The 18508-nt window shown below is 41.9% G+C and overlaps 2 protein-coding genes across 2 annotated transcripts in view; one reads left to right on the forward strand and one right to left on the reverse strand.

Moving 5' to 3' along the window:
- The window catches only part of MACROD2 (mono-ADP ribosylhydrolase 2), an 890030-nt gene that overhangs the window by 102230 nt on the left and 769292 nt on the right, over nt 1–18508 (forward strand). The gene's annotated exons all lie outside the window — the stretch shown is intronic.
- Nucleotides 3722–5698, reverse strand: FLRT3 (fibronectin leucine rich transmembrane protein 3; the record flags this gene model as incomplete). Its single annotated transcript, XM_082306280.1, has 1 exon — nt 3722–5698. The coding sequence occupies one exon, from the start codon at nt 5696–5698 to the stop codon at nt 3749–3751; it is 1950 nt and encodes a 649-aa protein (XP_082162406.1). The 3' UTR covers nt 3722–3748.

Raw genomic sequence — 18508 nt, forward strand, 5'->3', positions numbered from 1 at the left:
TGTTAAAGCCAGGAGGAAAAAAAAAACCAAAACCAAAAACCAAACAACAAAACAAAACCCCCCCAAAAACCCAACAGTTGTTTGCATTTCAGGCTGTTGTACAAAGTTAAGAAATAATAGCTTATAAATGAAGCAAATTTAGTTCTGGAAGGTACCGAGATGAAACAAAATTAATATGGTTTCCAAAGTACCAGGGGTTTTTTTGGAGTCAGCTTTCAGGTTAAAACAGAACTGTGAGCAATTCAGGATGGCAATATAAATAGAAAAAAAAGGGACGATAATAAAGACTGTAAAAGATACCTGGCATAGTGTTTTAATATGGAGGATGCTGATTAAATTAACTCTGCACATAGGTTTAGGCAACACTGAAAAAAATTCCACTCCTTGCTCCACAATTAAATATTGAACAGTACACTGAAATAACATGGAATTAGAAAATTAGTTGAGATAAATTTCATGTGCATTGATGTTATTTTGATAAATGTGTTGAGTAAACTGCTCAATGTAGTAATCCGATTTGCCTAGGTATATAACTGTCTAATAGAACGGATTTATGTGTGGTGCCGGGGAGCACTGCATGCTGTAACTGCAGCGCTATTAGAAGAGTATTGAAAAGAAGGGCACGACCTGGAGTGGAACAGAAATTTGTATAAATATCAAAAGGAAAAAATACAGTGTTTAGTTTGAAATCAATCTTTCACTTGCCAAATTAATATTATGCATGTTGCATAAAAGTTGCTGTAAAACCTAAGGAAGATCTTGCATGCATGGATGTACCATTTTTTTTTTCATTGACATCAATTGTGGTAGGAGGACACCAGCTCTCCCTGCAAACCTGGCCTGGTTCTCGGCAGAGGACAGAATCACTTGTCCAGGTTTTCGTTCTCTTTCTGGTGGAGGTGAACCAGGATCAACTGGGCCAACTTGTTGGAAGTTGCTTTGGGTTTGCATACTAGTGCCTCAAAGTACACAAATTTCACACAAAAAGTCCTCAGACTTAAGATTCACATGCAATTATCTCCTCCTCAAATGGCAACTTTTTTTAGCCCGTATGACTTTTGCGTGGCATCACCCAAGATGCGCAGTAGATGGTATGTACCACGACTAGGCTACCTCCAGCTGAGTGTGCCTCAGAAGAGGCATGGGAGAGTACTCACTGAGTGTTATTTTACCCTTTTCATGACACAAATTTGGAGTCAACTCGGAGAGAGGTTTTCGTGTAAATAGCTTGAAAATCCAGCAAAACCTACTTAATTTTATTATCGGAGAGCCGATGGCAAAGAACTAGTAATCTACTGCCAGTGACCCAGCCATTAAATGTATCTCTGATACAAGGGGTCCCTAAATGCTAGCTTGGATGAAAAACAGGTCTGTCTTCTCCATCTGTGTTGGTTTTCCTTTCCCGTTTACTGCTCGGGAAGCCTTTTGCACAAGAATGTAATGGGGCTCCACGTGCTTAGTTTTGGCTTTCTCGCCCTTCCTTAGATTTGTACCTGATGGGAAAACAGAGCAAAATAGTCTTGTTTAGTGCATTACACTGAGGTAAGCACAGAGGTGTTTAGCATAACGTGCCCCTTTCTGTTACTTTTGGCATCATGGATCCAATCCATGCTCCACGTGAAGGCCAAGACGTGATTTGTGTAAGGTCGGTAGGGAAGCACAGCGCTGCTCCGCCATCTGGGGCTCCTCCACCGCTCAGGAACTGCAGGAGGCATTTTTGAAGGTGAGGTGGAGGAAATGGTACCATGGCACAGGGCGTTTGGAGAGGAACTTCCCTGAGCACATCTGGAAAATGAGGATGAAGAGAGCTGCGTGCTACTGGAAGCTTTGGGTCTGTGCAGTTAGATGGATCCCTGGCAGGAGAACCGTTCGCAGGCTGACTGTTGAAACCATCAGTCTTGGTGTTTGTCACTGTTTTTTCTTGTCATCTTCCATCCTTTACCATTCACAGGGAAACGAACAGGCCAAGCACTGCTAAAATTCTCTTAAAATTGAATTGCATTTGGTATACATTCCTTCTTGTCTGAGATATTGTCCAAAATATGAAGTATTTTTCTTTTTATTTGCTGTTTCTGTTGAAAAAAATCCTATCTCAGGAGGTTGTAACTTCATGCCTTCCCTCCCTTTCATTGTTGACACACTTCAAAGTTGTGAACACTTGTTTTCCGAGTAATTAATAATAAAGAAACCCTGGAAGTGTGATACTGTCAAGTTGAACAAAGAAAAAGGTGAAGCTCATGACCTGAATAGTGGTAGCTTCTGAGTGGGTTTCCTATTAGTGCACTGCAGATGTGTGGCGTTGTTTTGAACTAATTTTTCAAACTTTATTCACCAATAAGACCAATATTTTTCATAGTTAAGTTACGTATGAAAAAGTGGGTATTTTATTTTTTTTCCTTTTTTTTTTTTAGTTTTTAAAAGCTTGATACATGTAGCGTTGGATCAAGGCACATACAAGACTGGCCAAAGGGCGTACAAAGCACTTTGGTTTTTAGTTGAAGAAACAAATGATTATAGCAACAAAGAGTGGCTTGGGGTTTAAACATGAAATAGCTCATAGTTCAGTAGGAAGGCAGAAAGAAACACGTTACCTTACAGATTTATCAAGGAATTTCTGGAAAACTGTGACAGTAATGGGCAGTATTCCTGACTGTAATGGCAGTTTATCAAACACATACCTGTATACTGTTTGAGTATACGCTTTAAAATAGCTGTATTCCCCAATTGTTTGTTTACCTTTGTGACTAAAGTTTTTGAGACCTTGCTTATGCTGCCTGGGTTTTTTGTCCTTCTCTTTTTTTTCTATGAAACTGCACTTCCAACCCTTTTTCTGTTCAAAGCAGTTTCTAATTACTGTCTCTGTCCTCCTGCCCTGGCCTCTCAAATGCCCGTCACTGTCCATCACTGTTTTCTCTGTAATAAGCAGACCGCTGGCTTTGAGAACCAGAAATCTATCCCTAAACCACATCTACCCCCTTGGTTTGTAGAGCCTAGCACGTATTTTTAAGTTCCTTGTTAGGAATTTGATTATGCTTTCTTCCAGGGATCAAATTTTTTTCCCACACGTGTCAACAGCTTCAGTCTCATGCATGTCATCCATTCGATTATTTTCATTTAAATTGGATTTCACCATTGTTGAATGGATATACCCAGACAGCTCATATTGCCCATTACTACACGCATTTTTGTTTATTGAATATTGTTGTGGTTTACAGATTTAGTAGACCCAACATTGAAAGTTCTGTGAGTTTTTGCAACCACTTCTTGATCTTCCTGATTTGCCAGGTTCAACATCATTTTATTGATACCAAAGTGAAAAATGGCCTGTGCTTACACTTACAAGGATCTCAGATGAATGTTCTGACTGCTCAACACGGCAAGAAAATTCACTTTCACAGTCAACAAGTCATCTTACTCAGTAGAACACAAAAGTTAAATGGTCTGTAACTTCAATATTAGCAAGGAAAATACAGTACAAATTACTAAAAAATACTAAAATATAGAATTGTGGTCAGGTATCCCCACTACATTAATCGCAGCAGTAGCCTGAAATTTGAAACTTTTAATAAAAAGTTCTTAAATATAAATTATATGGCAAATGTACAGTACATTGCTTTGTCAGTCTTTTAATCCAGTGTTTTGCAGTAGAACAGCAACCGTTAAGTCAGTCTTTTCTCGTTTTCTTTAAAAAACAAAACAAAACCAAAAAACCCAACAAAACCCAAACCAGTCTTGGTGTCCTTCAGTATCATGAGTGTGAATGATCTGAATCTGGAATACCACTGTCTCTGTAGCTCCTGTTACTACTGCTTTCACTGTGGCTGTTCTTGTACAGATTCATGCCGTTAGGTGGGAAAATGGTGTGTATTACAAATTCCTCCTTGGACACTTGGTCATTGGTTATTGGTATCATCTGGAAAGAAGTCTCCCTGATTTCTAGGATGGAGTTATCCTTCTTGGTTCCCGCTTCGGCGTAGTCATCTTTTCTCCGGCGTCCCTTGCTGTAGGCGCAGTTCCGGGAGAAGAGGGACCCGTTTCTGTGGACGTACCAGCAGACCAGGGCCAGCAGCGCTATGGCCACCAGCGCCACCGCACCGCCGATGATGGCGGCCAAGGGCAAGCTGGAGTTTTTGTAAGGTTCTTTCTCCTGCTCCCGGTTGAGGGTCGTGGTAGGGTTGTACATCTTAAGAGGTGCCGTCTCCGTCTCGATGCATTCGGGTGTTTCGTCGGAGAGATAGATGTTGCTGGTTTCCATGGGAACCATGCATACACGGTATGGCGATTCTGGTTCGAGAGCCGTGAGCAAATAGTCGTTTCTGTCGCCCGTAACTATTGTTTCAGTTATAGATCCAAAGGCAGGGCTGTGACCCATCTTGAGCCAGCTCAGTCGTAAAGCCGTCATTGGTAGTGCAACTTTCCAGGAGATGTGAATAGTCTCCGTGCTTACGGATTTCACAAATATTGTAATGATTTTGCGTACCGGGCTTGCTGTGGTTCTGTAGTTTTTATTTAGGTTGGGAGTCTTGATGTCTGGTTGTTTGGTCACAGAAACCGGCCAGTGTCCCTGGGCCGGGTATAACGTGTTTGGTACCGCAGTAGTGATTTGGATGGTGCTTATCATGCCATCGTCCTTACAATCAAATAGTTCCGCATTGAGGTCTTTGATAGCCATTCCACGTACTTTTTCTGGTGCCTGACACATCAGTCCACGTACGTTAACTTTTAAGGGCAATGATTGTAACCAGTCGCGCACCCATTTCATTTTGCACCCGCAGTGCCACGGGTTGTTGCGAAGAAACAGGTGAGTTATGTTGTCCAGATCATCAAAGACACCCTGAGGTAAATTGCTCAGATTGTTATTGGACATATCTAGTCGATACAACTGCCTTAAGTAAGAGAAAGCATTGGGTGGCACATGGTTGATGTGATTTTCTTGAAGATAAAGCTTTCTTAGGTTTGTTCCTGGCAAATTTACCGGTGCAGCTGTGAGTGAATTGCGGACCAACGACAGTTCTGTAAGATTGACTAGATTCATGAAGACTCTGTCTCCTAATCCATGATTATTTAGAAGATTTCCATCTAAAACAAGGCGTTTTAGATTTGTAAGGTCTTGAAGGGACAGCTCTGAAATCGTGGAAATACGATTATCATCCAAGCGTAGCTCTTCTATCGTTTTAGGCAAACCCCAGGGAATGGTGCTAAGGTGATTTCGGGAGAGAAAAAGAAGTCTGAGATAGACGTTGTCCCGGAAAGCTCCATCCTCGATGCTAACAGCGGAAACGGAATTATCATCCAAATGCAGTTCTTCCAGATAAGGAATTTGTGAAAGTGAATCATAAGTAATGGTCCTTATATTATTCTCCTGCAAATGCAGTTCCTTAACGTACTTGGGGAGGTTAGTGGGGAATTCATCTAGGCTGTTGTGGTATAAATATATTCTTTCCACCCTAAGCAAGTTCTTCAGTTCTGAAGGAATCCCAGCATTATTTATTTGATTGTTCTGAAGGAAGAGGGTAGTAGCATCCTCTGGGATTCCTGTAGGAATAGACGTCAAATCGCGATCATTACAATATATGAAACCCGCATCACAGCGACATACTGAAGGGCATGGTTTGGCACTAACAGAACAAGGTGCCATGTCAAGTAACAGCCCTATTTTAGTCCAAACTAGGAAGATGCTCCAGGTTACACTAATCATGGTCAGGAATGATGCGATTTGTATACAGTTCTGATCTTCAACAATCTAAAAAAACCAAACAAACAAAATTATCCAGATCATCAGTGAAGAAACTGCAATGAAAATTCAACTTCAACATTACCAAAGACATCTGAAATGCACATATTAAACTAAAATTCAAGCTCGTAGACACATTTTACTTTCTTTTCCTTATATCAATAATTGTACTGCTGCTTGTACTAATTCAATTAAGTTAATAGGTTATTCTGCATAGTAATTGAAAATAATATAATCGAGTATGTCTGATCTGTGAGTTGTTTTGCTTAAGCAAGAAGGCTCTTTCTAAGGATTCCTTCATATTTCATGGGTAGAGACAATCTTTGTTTGCAGATACCAGATAAGTACAGAGCTGAAGCCACACCAGAGTTCAAGTAAATCATTCTATATCTGAAAGATAAGAAGTAATTCCTAAGCCAGCTAACTACCCAGGAGCCCTTAAGTGAACTATAAAACTCTTAACCAAACCCACAAGTCTAGTGGTAGCTATTTTGGAGGTTCAAAAAAGTTCTAATGGCAAAGCATAAAATGCAGACAAAAGAGCAAGGGCCAGCCAGAGACATTTTTCCAAGGTTTTCTGACTGTTCAACGTCACGTTGTGTATCTTACAAATTCTGCAGCCTACTTTTCTTGGTTTTTGAACTGAAATGTTTAGAAAGGTGAATGTTACAATTGGTAGGTAGCTAACAACCTGGCGTAGCTGGTAGAGCTGTGACTTTCTAGTTGACTGGATGGAATATTTCATTACATGCTTAATTTCATGTTTAAATATTTGTCGTTCTCAAAAGTCTTCTTACTAAGCAGTACACTAATAAGAGACTATTTGGCAGGTTTAACCACATTTTCCCATCTTATTAGTTCAAAGTGTGCAGGGTAGGATAATATAAATTAACTCTTGAGACTGAAATTGTGCTTTACATTGGTAGTGTGTTTGTACATTGAGCTCAGGTAATTAGCATTTTTATAGCTTTTAAGACAACATAATTCAATTACCATTGTAATTAGGGTTGTGAGAACTTCTGCAAGATGACCTATGCATTAAGCGGTGTCATGACCTTTTCTCTTGTGGGTTCATATATTAATTGAACTTTATTCTCTGAGGCACGAAAAGGAAAATAAATTAATATTGATCCTACCGTATTTAAAGGTATGAGTAAATTTTGTGCTTGAGGATATCCAGTAAAGGAATGTCTTTCTCGTGAGTCACTCTTACGGTTTACTCCATGGAGCTGTGTTTTTCTCGGCGATGTTTACTCAGATGGTCCTTCTCGGTGGTGTGTGTTTCCTGGCTCCTGGCACGACACTCAATGAGCATTCCAACCAAGATTTATCATGGTACGTAAGCACACCAGGCCAGGGTGTAGAAAAGCTTCAGCTTCCCTCTATTTTTGTCCTCGTGTAAAGTCTGTGAATGAAGAGCCTCTTTTGTTCGGTTTAATGCCTTTAGCAGGAATTACTTTCTTTGTAACTCTTGCAAACTCTTCTCTGCAGCGTAGTAGTCAGAGGTGGTAACTTCAGCGCCGCATGATGGAAACTATTCATTATGCTGAGGCTTGAAGGATGGTAGCCTCTTCAGGAGGTCAGGAATGGGGCTGCTTTTTCCTGTCCAGAATTATCCAAGTATAAACTTTGTACAGTGGCTACATCCTGATACATCCATGCCTCTTTGAGAGAACCATTTTCCAACTCTCACTTTTTAACACTTCGTCCAAATTTGTAATGCAGGAAAGAATTCCTCCTGCGCTGCAAGAACGCAAGTTACTCTACCGTAGAAACGTTAGGTAATTCAGATGGTTTTCTTCATCAAAAAAGAACCCACAAAAATATGATTTAGTTCCCAGAAAACTCCCCTTTTAAAGTTTTCCTTGAACTCTTAATTTCCTGTGAAAGTAAAAACAGACAGAAAAAAATAGGAATTAATAACGACTGGTTGACACTAGTATTCAGAGTTGTCTTGCATCCCCTATATAAATCATCCTATGCTTACTGTACACGTGACTAACACATCTTGTTTTCCCAAAATATTGGTATTTCAGCAAAATACAGAGCTCTCGAAGAACACGTTTTGCTGTTTAGTCTCACGTTACTGCAGTTTTGCTGCAACTATCTTTTCCTCTCTTCCAATAGAAAATAAATTTATCCTGGATTAACAGGCAGTAACAAACCCGTTGTAGATGATGTTTCCCACCTGAGGCTAAAACAGTTGCTTGCTTTGTGTTCTTGGTAAACTGAGGCAGAAGATCATCCTATCCTTGGTTTTCAATGTAAAAGGAGCTAATTACCATTCAGCAGTTATTGGATAAAAGGGGGAACATTTTTGCTAAAATACTGTATTGATATTTCACATTTGCAATGTGCTGCTTCTGAACTGGGGACCAGCTCAGCTGTATCAGCTCTTTGACAACAGTGATACGTGAGGATTTTGTCCATGAAATGTGCTCAATATGCTAAGCTGTCTGAACTTTTAAGCCATTTTATTTGTCATCTTGCATGTTGGAATCTGTGTTTAGATTAGCATTTTATCTGATTTTTCTAATTTCAGAAAAAGAAAAATATTCTCAGTCTTGGCTGTTACTATTTCCTGAAGAACTTTGGTTATATTTTGAATGGTATATTTTAACTCTGGCTACTTCACATCACTATTGCAGAAAGCATCCAGTGAGATGCCAAGTCTGTGTTCCCTGAGAGCATGTAGGTAGTATGTCTGAAATAGAAATGGTTAAATCTGAAATTAAAAAAATCCTTAACGTTTACTTGCTTCTCCTTTTTGCGATCGCATGTTGGCTGGTGCACTGAGCACAATCCTCAGGACTGACATGCTAGGAAGAAACGGCATGCTGAGTAATGCTTGCTTAGCTCCCTTCCTATCGGCTTAACTAGAGTGGCTTCTGGTCCTTCATAAAATATTAGAGCTAAACAGAAACAGTCTCTTTCTTTTGCAATTTGAAGCAGGTCCCCTGTGAAATAAATCAGCACTACTCCCATAGCAACAGGAAATATGCAAGGATACAAAATTATTGACATAGATACAAATTATGCTGCTCTTTTTCATAGAAAAATGTTGACCATTAAAAAAGAAAAAAAGAAGCCTCCCTGCTTTAGAGATGGTGTTACTGTCTAGTGAGGGAATGGTAAAGCCTTTTCTCTCCTGATGCTGCTTTCATGCTCATCTGAGCTCTGGTTCTGCACCTTGTTTTCAGCAGTTGTGGAATGAAAATAGCTTAAAATGAGAGATCCCCACTGTGGCATAAGTATTTTAACGTATGCTTTATGTAAGGCAAAAACTCAATCTGTGTGGCTGCATTTTAGAATATAAGGGAATGCATATTTTTGGTAACTTATGCAATCAGTATAAAATGGAACAAAAAGGCTCCATATTCTTGCAGTGTCCAGTTTTCTTGGTCTGTATTACTCAAGTGTTTGGAGAAAGAAGTCCACGATCTGTTCCTAAAACTTCGAAATAAACAGATGCTTAACAGCTGTATGAAAAATAGTATCTCTTGGGAACTAATGTGAAGTTGTGACAGAGGGTATTTTCTGGAAGTACATTGTGAAGCAGGAATATAAATTTGTTAAATAGGCCTTTGAAGGCTACAGTAACTTTTAAGTACTTAAAAAAAAAAAAAAAAAAAACAACGAAACCCACACCATAAATTTTCTTTAGAACTTCTAGAGCTGTAAAAAACACGTTGGTATTAAGCAAAACAGAGGCTCTAGTATGCATACATTACACATATATATATATATCCCCACACACAAGAAAGTTAAGTTCATTTGTTTTACCTTTCTAGCATATAAACTGTTTCCTCTTTGCTCCATTTGATAGTCATCCCTTCATTTATTGCTGCTATTATAATAGCAGTAATGTGTAGGATTAAAATGAAAGCACTAAAGCTCATTAAGTTCTTGGAATTTTTTTTATCCCTTCTCTCAAAATTACATGAAAACAAGAGAGAGAAAAATAAAGGCAGGTCTCTTTGGAGAAGACGACACTGTTTCAAAAATGTGGATTAGGACTATACCCCCCACTCCCTTTTCTAAACTTAGAATAGTTTTCTTCAGGTTTTGATTGTTTGATATCTTGCACTTCCCTTTTATATCTCAAGCCATAGCTGAAAACAATGTTTTTGCATATCAAAGGCTCCAGTGATCTGTCTACAGAGAAGAAGGGAATCCTGCTGCCATGCTCCAACTTTCCCCTTCTTGAGCTGTCTCTAAATATTCCCTGACATCAAGTCATTATAGCTGATCCGGCAGGATGAAAAGAAAAGTGACCCCCACTGGTACAGACACTCTGTCCAGGTTTCTGCAACATCAAATTGGGAGGCTTCATGGACACATGGTTTTGAAAGAAGCCATTACTTTTGAACAGGGCAGATTTTAGCAAGTCTGTGCTAAAATTCATTTTTAAATGCAAAAATTACTTCTTTTTTTTTTTTTTGGTAATGAAAGTCATGTCAGAACAACTGAACAGGAGCTCTTTTGCTTATCTGTATTCCGAGTTGAATGTTTTGAAGAACTTTGCTGAACTGCATGGTTAAATTACTTTTCCTGGGACACTGTGTAAGCAAGTACATTACTACAGATAGCGGTAACGCGTGAGCCTCGCACGTGCACTTACTGCTGTGGTACAGCTAAGCAGGGGGGACATCTTATTTTAAATGTTCAAAGTCATTTGCATGATACAAGAAAAACATACTGAAGAACAACATTATATTTACTATAAAGCATGGAGTCCAGCTGCACTCCTGTACTGTAGGCAGGCAACAGCAAAATAAAAAAATAAACAAAAAAAAAAAAGAAAAGTTTTGGTATATTTGAAAAGTTGGGAGTTTTTCTAAAAACGGTGCCAAGGAGATCTTTTCTTTCCAAGCTGTGATAAAACGTGAATAAAATCGAGACCTGCCTCACTTGAGGTCACACAATGCTGATTTGAATTTCTAATCTACCTCTGTGTTCTCCAGCAGGAACTCTGGTAGCTCAGTGGCTTCTTTCTAACCATCAAAGTAACAGGGGGAAGGGAAACAACTCGGTATTTTTAGGCTATAAATGACAAGAGTATCACCTAAAGTTAAAATTAGAATCTGTGTATTTGATAAGCCTAACAATTTTGCTTGATCAGCGTACTTCCATTCCAGAATTACCTCTGTACTTGTTTATAACCTGAAATGTATCAGAAACATAAAATGTGCTTATCATCTTTTAAAATATTTGTGAAATCTATCTGTTGCATATATTGTCAGTTTAGCTTACAAAGGCCTTGCTGCCTCTTAAATAGCTTCACCAACTTAAAAAAAAAAAAAAAAAAGCTCCACAGTGCTAATCTACACTTAAAACAATGCCTAGACTTTGTTTTCTTTAAGTGTATTACTCAGGGTTAGTTGATAGTGACAGCAAAATGCTTTCTAAGCACCCTGTCTAGAGCTGCAATTTCCACGATCATCATATTTCAGGAAGGTGCCCCAGTCTTTTGTTTGGTGCCAGGCAAGCAGAAGGTCCTCTCCCTGTCTTTCCAAGGGGTAAAGAATGCAAAGGAGTTTGTTGAAGTCAGAGTGAGCCCTTCAGTCAGGTTGTATCTCTGTGTTTTGGTGAAATCTGGGGTTTTTCTTCTGTTGGAGAAGGTTTTATTTGTTGTAGAAAATTTGCTCCCTCCCCTCTTGTGTAGTAGTTGAGTATAAGATTGCTTTTGTCTTCCTAGTTCTAGCTCAAGTGTCTTAAAAAAATGCAAATTTTGATGTGGTCTTCCCTTAAAATGCAAGTGAATCTGACTTAGAAATGGATTCTGAGTAAAAGCTTGACTCCACGCCTCAGATGAGCCAAACCAGTATTTGCTGTAGAGGATGGAAATGAACTAAGAGTTTTCTCTTCTGAAGTTTACTTTTAAAGCCTTTCCTGGTTTTGAAGATGCTCGGTTGAAAAGATCCAGACTATCACGCTATTCCTCCTCGCTCTCTTGTTTTCACTACTCTGCTTCTGCAAAGGTTGCACGTTGAAAAAGCACTTTGAGGAGGAGTGTTTTGCAATGGCTTTTTGGTTTGTGTTTTCGTGCTCTTTGAGTTTAGCCAATTATGGCTTCTAGGTTTTCTTTGGAGAGCTGCTGCTTGAGGTAACTTGCCCGTGCTTAAAATAAAAGAATAGAGAACAAATGCTGCCATTGTTTCAAGGTAAAATCAATTTTTTTTCCCCTCTTGACAAATTTAGGTAGAATTATACCTGATAAGGAGTTCCTGGCACAAAACGTTAGGCATGTAAAATTATTACTTAAACACTGGATAAAGCTTCAGTAGTTTTGTTTCTTTCCCTTTTAAAATAGTTGTTTGCTCATCTCCCGATTACTAAATTTGCTCCTCCAAAAATAAGACTTTAAAAAACGTGAAGCTGCAAGATTGCTTGAATTCGTACAGCTCATGAAAGGGAGAATAGAGTTTGTGAAGATATAATAATTCACTGAACACTTTTTGAGACGCCTGCCCTGAGTGGTATTTGGTCACTTATTAAAAATAAATGTAAGCAATCACATATTAATTCTTTTGTGCATTCCTGTGCTTTGAAGTGATGAGGGCAAAGACTTCAGAAATAACTAGCCATTAGCACCCATGCCTCCTGCTAGAAGGAGACAAAGATGGCCATCTCCCAACTGAAGCCACTTCAAATAATTGCAATGCAAAGTTTGCAAACTCCAGCAATTGCTTTGATTAGTCACCATCGCCTGACATAATATCTTTCAACTTTTACCTATTGGTGACAAAGGAGGAAAAAAAAAAACCCCCAAAAAACCCACACACACACAAAAAAACTCAAACCACAAACCCCAACCCAGAAACTCCTCTTTATATTGTTCTTGCTGTAAAATGTATACACTTTGTTTCTGAAGATTAAAGCTTGCTGTGAGTTTACTACAGAGTTTTTTTGCCCACTGGGGGGTGGTACACGCTACAAAAACTGTGCTTTTAAGAGCCACAAGTCAGATGGTTTTTGCTGCTGTCCAGTTTTCTCTGCTTTAATTACAACAAAGTCTCCTGTTGAGAAAAACAGAAGCAGCCTCCAAAGGAGGGAATTAAAAAAAAAAAAAAAAAAAAAAAAAAAAATCACTCTTTCAGAGAGTTTACAGACTCCTATTTCCTATGCTGATTGTATTAACTACGGTATTTATCTGGTCATTCTCCAGTTAAAATAAAATGGTATGAATGTACCAAAGAAAAAAAAAATTAGCATTTTAAATATATGCCAAGGGTTGTCACTGTTTCTGGTATATAGGAAGAGCACAGAAGGCAGGAAAAAATACAGCTTTTACAAGCGATTAAATGTAGATGGAAAAATAGAAAAGCTTGGTAACAGTATGAATAGAAGGATTAGAATAACCTCAGTATATTTTAAGATAATTGGCTTTCTAGAAACCCAGGTATACCTTTTGTTTATGAAATATTTGAAAACCGATCTTAAACAGGGCTGTATTGTATGGTTTTGGAATAAATTAAAGGAAACTTGAGGGAGGTGGTTGGTTTTTTTTTTGAGGGAGGGAGGGAGGGAAGGGCACCGAAACCTCTTAAGTATGACCTAACGTGTGGCGTATATTGACAAGGAAAACACATACTGATCTTTCTGTTTTGTAGCAGATAATTCTTTTCTTTGTACACTTGAATTGACAAATGCATTTTTCACTCTAATTCAAAGAAATGTTCATTAAGACGCCGTATCCCCAGGCAGTAGATGGTGAGCATAATTGATGCTTCTATCTTTCTGGGCAGTGTATTTTAGTCAAGGAAATGGGGGTCAGGATAATGAATTGTTTTTTTAAAGTCTGACCATTTTCAGCCTCTTCTTTCTGTACTTTTTCTCTGCATAAAGGATTTACAGGGAAATGCAAAACGTGAACCTTCTAAGTGGCAATAAGAAAATGCATTCAGCTGACGTGCTCTTTCGCAGGAATATGGTTCAATTGCAAAGTAATTCTGGTGTACAAAATACTCCGCTGTACTCTGTTAACTGACCAGAATTGATCCCTTGAAGAAGGGAAGCGACTTGCCTTCGGTCCAAATTAGTAACCCATGGCTAACAGCGCTCCACGAATTAGTTAATTACATGCACTCGTCATCGCGTTTGCAACACTCCTCACAACTTTGACTGGATGCGCCAGGGTTGCGCTCAAACCCCTTTGCGGTCAGCGAGATTAAAATTTAGGCTACCTCAAAGAGAAGGACCGAGCCAGAAAGGCAGCTGTCTGGGCAAGAGCAAAGGGCTTTTATTCGCCAAGGGGGGTGATCTTGAAAACTAAGCAGGAACCAAAAAAAAAAAAAAAAAAAACCAACCAAAAAACCAAAACCAAACCCCAAAATCAGAAAGCTGTGCCTCGGTGCTGTAAGCGATGGGAGATGCTGGGAAGCAGGGCTGCTGGGCTGAGCGGCGGTGCGCTGGGAAATGCGGGGATACTCGGGCTTGGCCTCACCAACTAAGTTGCAGCTCCTAATTGTGGTGGAGGAAATTGGTAAAAGACAAGGCTCTGGCACGTCTAGCAGTCGTGAAACGGTTTTCGGGGTGAGAATAACGTAGAGATGAGGTGTGCAAAGGACTAACTGGATGAAATAGTTATTTGCGAGCCATTTGTAAATGCATTTGCTGCGCTTGTACGAGGGCAGACAATCACTTAATACACTGAAAACAGCGGAAAAGTTGATTAAAACTAGGCAAGGACCTTCGGAAGGCCAGGAGGATTATCAGCCAGCTCTTCTTCCCCCAGAAAGTGGGGCGTTTTTGAGGAAATTTGGGCCTGTTGCATTCTTTCTTAACGTACGTGCAACCATTTTGTTCCCCCATCTCCTCGCCCGCAGACTTTGTGCGTGAGGAGGCACCGCTGGGAGGGTGCGCAAACGCTCTCGCCTTTTTTTTTTTTTTTTTTATATAGATGCAGCAAGGAGGAGGGGGGGAAGTTTCCGAACCAGGGGAGAAATGCGGGGTACGGGCAGGAATCCCCCCCCCGACCCCCCCTCCGTTAAAACGAGGAGCCGGGGTCCCAGCACCGGCGGAGCAGCGGGAGCCGGCCCGGCGGCGTTGCTCCGCGGCTCCCTCCGGGCTTCCCTCCGCCCCCGCGGAAGGCGGTTTGCGCTCTTTCTCCCGGGGGCCGGTGCAACGCCGGCACCGCACGGCCGGTTTCGGGAGCGGCGGGCTGGTACCCGGGGCTCCGGGGGGGCACAGGCCGGCCGCGGCCGCCGCTCTGCCCGCGGGGGCGGCCGCCCCGCTCCGCGCTCCTGCGCGCCCCGCCGCCCAGCCAGCGGGGAGCTCCCCGCCGCAGCGCCGTGCCCGCAGCCCGGGGCTGGAGGGGATGCCCAAACTTCCCGCCCCGTATCCCGACCCGCGCAACTCCCGCGGAGAAAGCGGCGCCTTTCTCCCGCACTTACCTGCGAGGCGCGGAAAGGGGCGATCCCGGCTAGAGCGCGGCCGCCGCGGTAATTCCACTGACGGCTGGGGAAGGGCGCGGGGAGGCGCCGGCGGCGGCGGCCGGGCGCGGAGCGGAGCGGTGCGCGGAGCGGTGCGGTGCGGAGCGGCGGGCGCTGCGCTGGCGCGGGGCAGCCGCGGAGCTCGGCGCGCGCCCTCAAGTCGCGGCGGCAGCGGCGAGCCGCGGGGGGGCGGGGCCAGACGTCACCCGGGGGGCGGGGCCGGGGGCGGGGCGGGGCGCGCGGCGCTGTCGCTAGGGGGAGCAGCAGGCGGCGCCATGGCCGGGCCGGGGCGGGGGAGGGGCGGCGGCGCCTCGTCCCTGTGGAGAGCGGGGGGGCCCCGCGCCGGGGGGGGGGGGGGCTTTCGGTTGTGTTTTTTTACTATTTTTCCCCATTTTTGGGGGCAGAACGGCGGTGGTGCCGCTGCGGGCTGCGCTGGGCAGGAGCTGGGCGCCCCCTCGTTCTCCCAGCGCGGCGGGTTAAACCCCCGGGGACCGTTTGTCGGTGGCCCGGTGCCGGTCGGGCGCCCGACGGGGCGGGCAGCGCTGGGAAGCGAACCCCGGCTGCCGCCTTCCCCTCGCTTTTGCCCCAAAGACCAGGAGCGGCGGCGAGTTGCACAAGCGCTTTTAAAAGAAAAACGTGAATAAATCGGCGTCGCTTTCCTCAGCCGCTGCAAACAAGCGGCCCTGAGCGCCGTCATCGCTCCTCTGGCGTCGCCCTCCAAAAGCGACGGCCGCGCGGTAGCGCTTCGCTTGAGGCGTCGCAGGCGACGGCGGCTGCTTTGGGAGGTTTAAGGGTTTTCTCAAGGTGTTAGCGCTTAATGCCGTTTAAAATCAGCAAGTGGATAAGAGTTGCCTGGTTTTTGTGCTCCACCCGGGACGGCGCTGGCTTGGAGATACCTTATCGTGCCTGGCGAGACTGAGATTGAGGGCGAGGGAGGCCCGGCCGGCCTGCAGTCTTCAGGGATTTTTTTCTTGGAAAACAAGCTTTCAACTCTTCTAACAAAACCAAAGATTTATGGTAGTCACAGGACAAGCTAGAAAATATATTTCCCAGATGTTTTTTCATAAAACCAAGTTTCCTTTTATTCGTAGCCTACTAAATCACACGAGCAGTGTTGGATTTGGCAGATGCCGTTGATGTTTCCGCTGTTGTCCTTTTTAAATTTTCCATCAAAACACAGGTTTCTTTCAAGGCTGACAGCCGCTGCCTTCACGAGTGTCCCGTTCTCTTCGTTAGCGGTGCATCGGTGATCTTGGCCATCTCCTGCAGTGTTTTGACCACGTGCGTTCGCCAGCACAAGGAGCTGATGTCCAGGGAAAAGCAGGCTCCCAAAAACTCTCTGCTGATTCCAGTTGTCCTGCAGTTGCACTTTTTGCTGGGATCAGAAGACGGCAAGGCCAAACTCCGTTAAGTTTAAAGAGAGCTTGATTTCTTCAAGGCCTGTAGAAACTGCCAGATAGTTGGACTTGCCATAAAAAGTTTGAATACTTAAATTCCCTTTGTTTATCTTTTGGCAAAAACAAATACAGGCTAACTAGAAAGTGTCAAACCTCATCCTTTCTCGAGAGAAATTTTAATAGATTTTTGAATGCTGCTTGATGTATTTGGTATTTAGATGTTTGAAATGTTACATACATGCTGTATTTATTCAACTAATTAAAAAAAAAAATCCTAGATTGATTTTCCTTGACAATGAGGGAAAAGGATTTTTTTCTCTCTATCACTTCAATTCTAATCTTTCCCTGAGGAGAGTAAAAACTAATAATAAACTGACTTCAAGTTGAGGTACAATTGTCTGTATTGATAGTCCTGGCAGAGCGAGATGTGCCCTAATCAGCTCAGTATATACGACTGTATTGCATATACATCTTTGTGTATATATAACATGTTATATGCACGCCTGTATGGATACATGAGTGTGCCTGTGTCTCGTCATGTGGACAGAACAGTGGGCTGTGGTAATGCAGAAGGCATTTTGAGATGCTGCGAATATCCCATAGAGGAGTTTTTAACTGAGCTTCTCTTAAGATTATAGCAGGATTTTTCAAAAACATCATGTATTTGGTATTTCTCATGGCTGAGTTAGTTGCATTAGTTAATAGATTCCAGTGTTATGTTGCTGCGCCGTGTTGCTAAGCCTTAACGTATACCTGTAAGATGTTCATAAAAGATGGACATGATATGCATTGAGCTGTCTTTCAGTTGTATTCTAAGGCTGGGCCAGTACTTGTGGCACGTTAGAAATTACAGTAAATATTCCTGGAGAATTCCAAAGGGCATGTGAGAAATAATTAGATTTTACCAGGTCACAGCTGCTCTAGAGTACTGAAAGGTCTTTAATGTGCTGTTGCAAGCAGATTTTTGACTGTATTCTTTTATGTAAACTTCTTAAATATACTTCTTAAGAACATGGGTAGCCTTTAAGATGCTCTCCGTAAAAAACTTGTACATGGAGGACCTGATCGCGTTCTTCATCTTCTTTTTAAAGCACAGAGATTCAAGGCCTTTTGAATTCCAGGATGGAGGAACTCTGTTAATACTGATGGAGTTACTCATATGTGGGGAATAGAAATATGCGTACGTAACACAGATGTATCAAACCCTAGGAATATAATGAGATATTTTAATTGAATTTCTAAGTTAAAATAGTCTTTTACATTTATTTTGTTTATAAAATTAATTAATGCTCATGACATGGCGATTAAAGTTCTTGTCAGACCTATAGGGAAATTACCTTTCGAAGACATGGCAGTCTTGTTAACATTTAATGGGCTGAGAGAGTTTAAAAGGCGGTAGATGGGAAATTCAGAGTACTTACACTACATAATGTGTTTCAAAGAATTTTAATGCAAATTTATAGCACACGCTTGTGAGGTACTGTTAGGTCATCGTGATAATGATGATGCTTGGGTTTTTTTTTTACTGAGCACCCTGATGGTATGATAAGGATCGAAGTTCCGGGAACTCCCTCAGCCAAAGGTTGACCTGAATGACTGTCACTATGACTTGACAGGAGTTTTGGATCTTCTGCATCCTGCTGTAAATCAGGTTCCAGTCATAAACGTTTCTGGGCAGGACATTTATGAAATGTTAAGAAACCAAACACATTGACCGGGGAGTGAAATTGAATCTGAGATCACTCATCCTCAGTGCAGAGGAGAGCGAGCTGTCTTCAAGCATCGAAACTGAACCACTGCTTCTTCGAGCTTCCCAAGGACAGATTTCTTTTAGATAAAGCTGAGAGTAATAGTTTGATATTCAATGAAATACCCTGAAATGGACATTAGTGGTTTTTAGCTTTAGGCTTTTATCAGGTTATATTGATTTTCCAAAGCAGGCT

The sequence above is a fragment of the Platalea leucorodia genome (assembly GCF_965183815.1).
Source record: "Platalea leucorodia genome assembly, chromosome: 3".
Lineage (NCBI taxonomy): Eukaryota > Metazoa > Chordata > Aves > Pelecaniformes > Threskiornithidae > Platalea > Platalea leucorodia.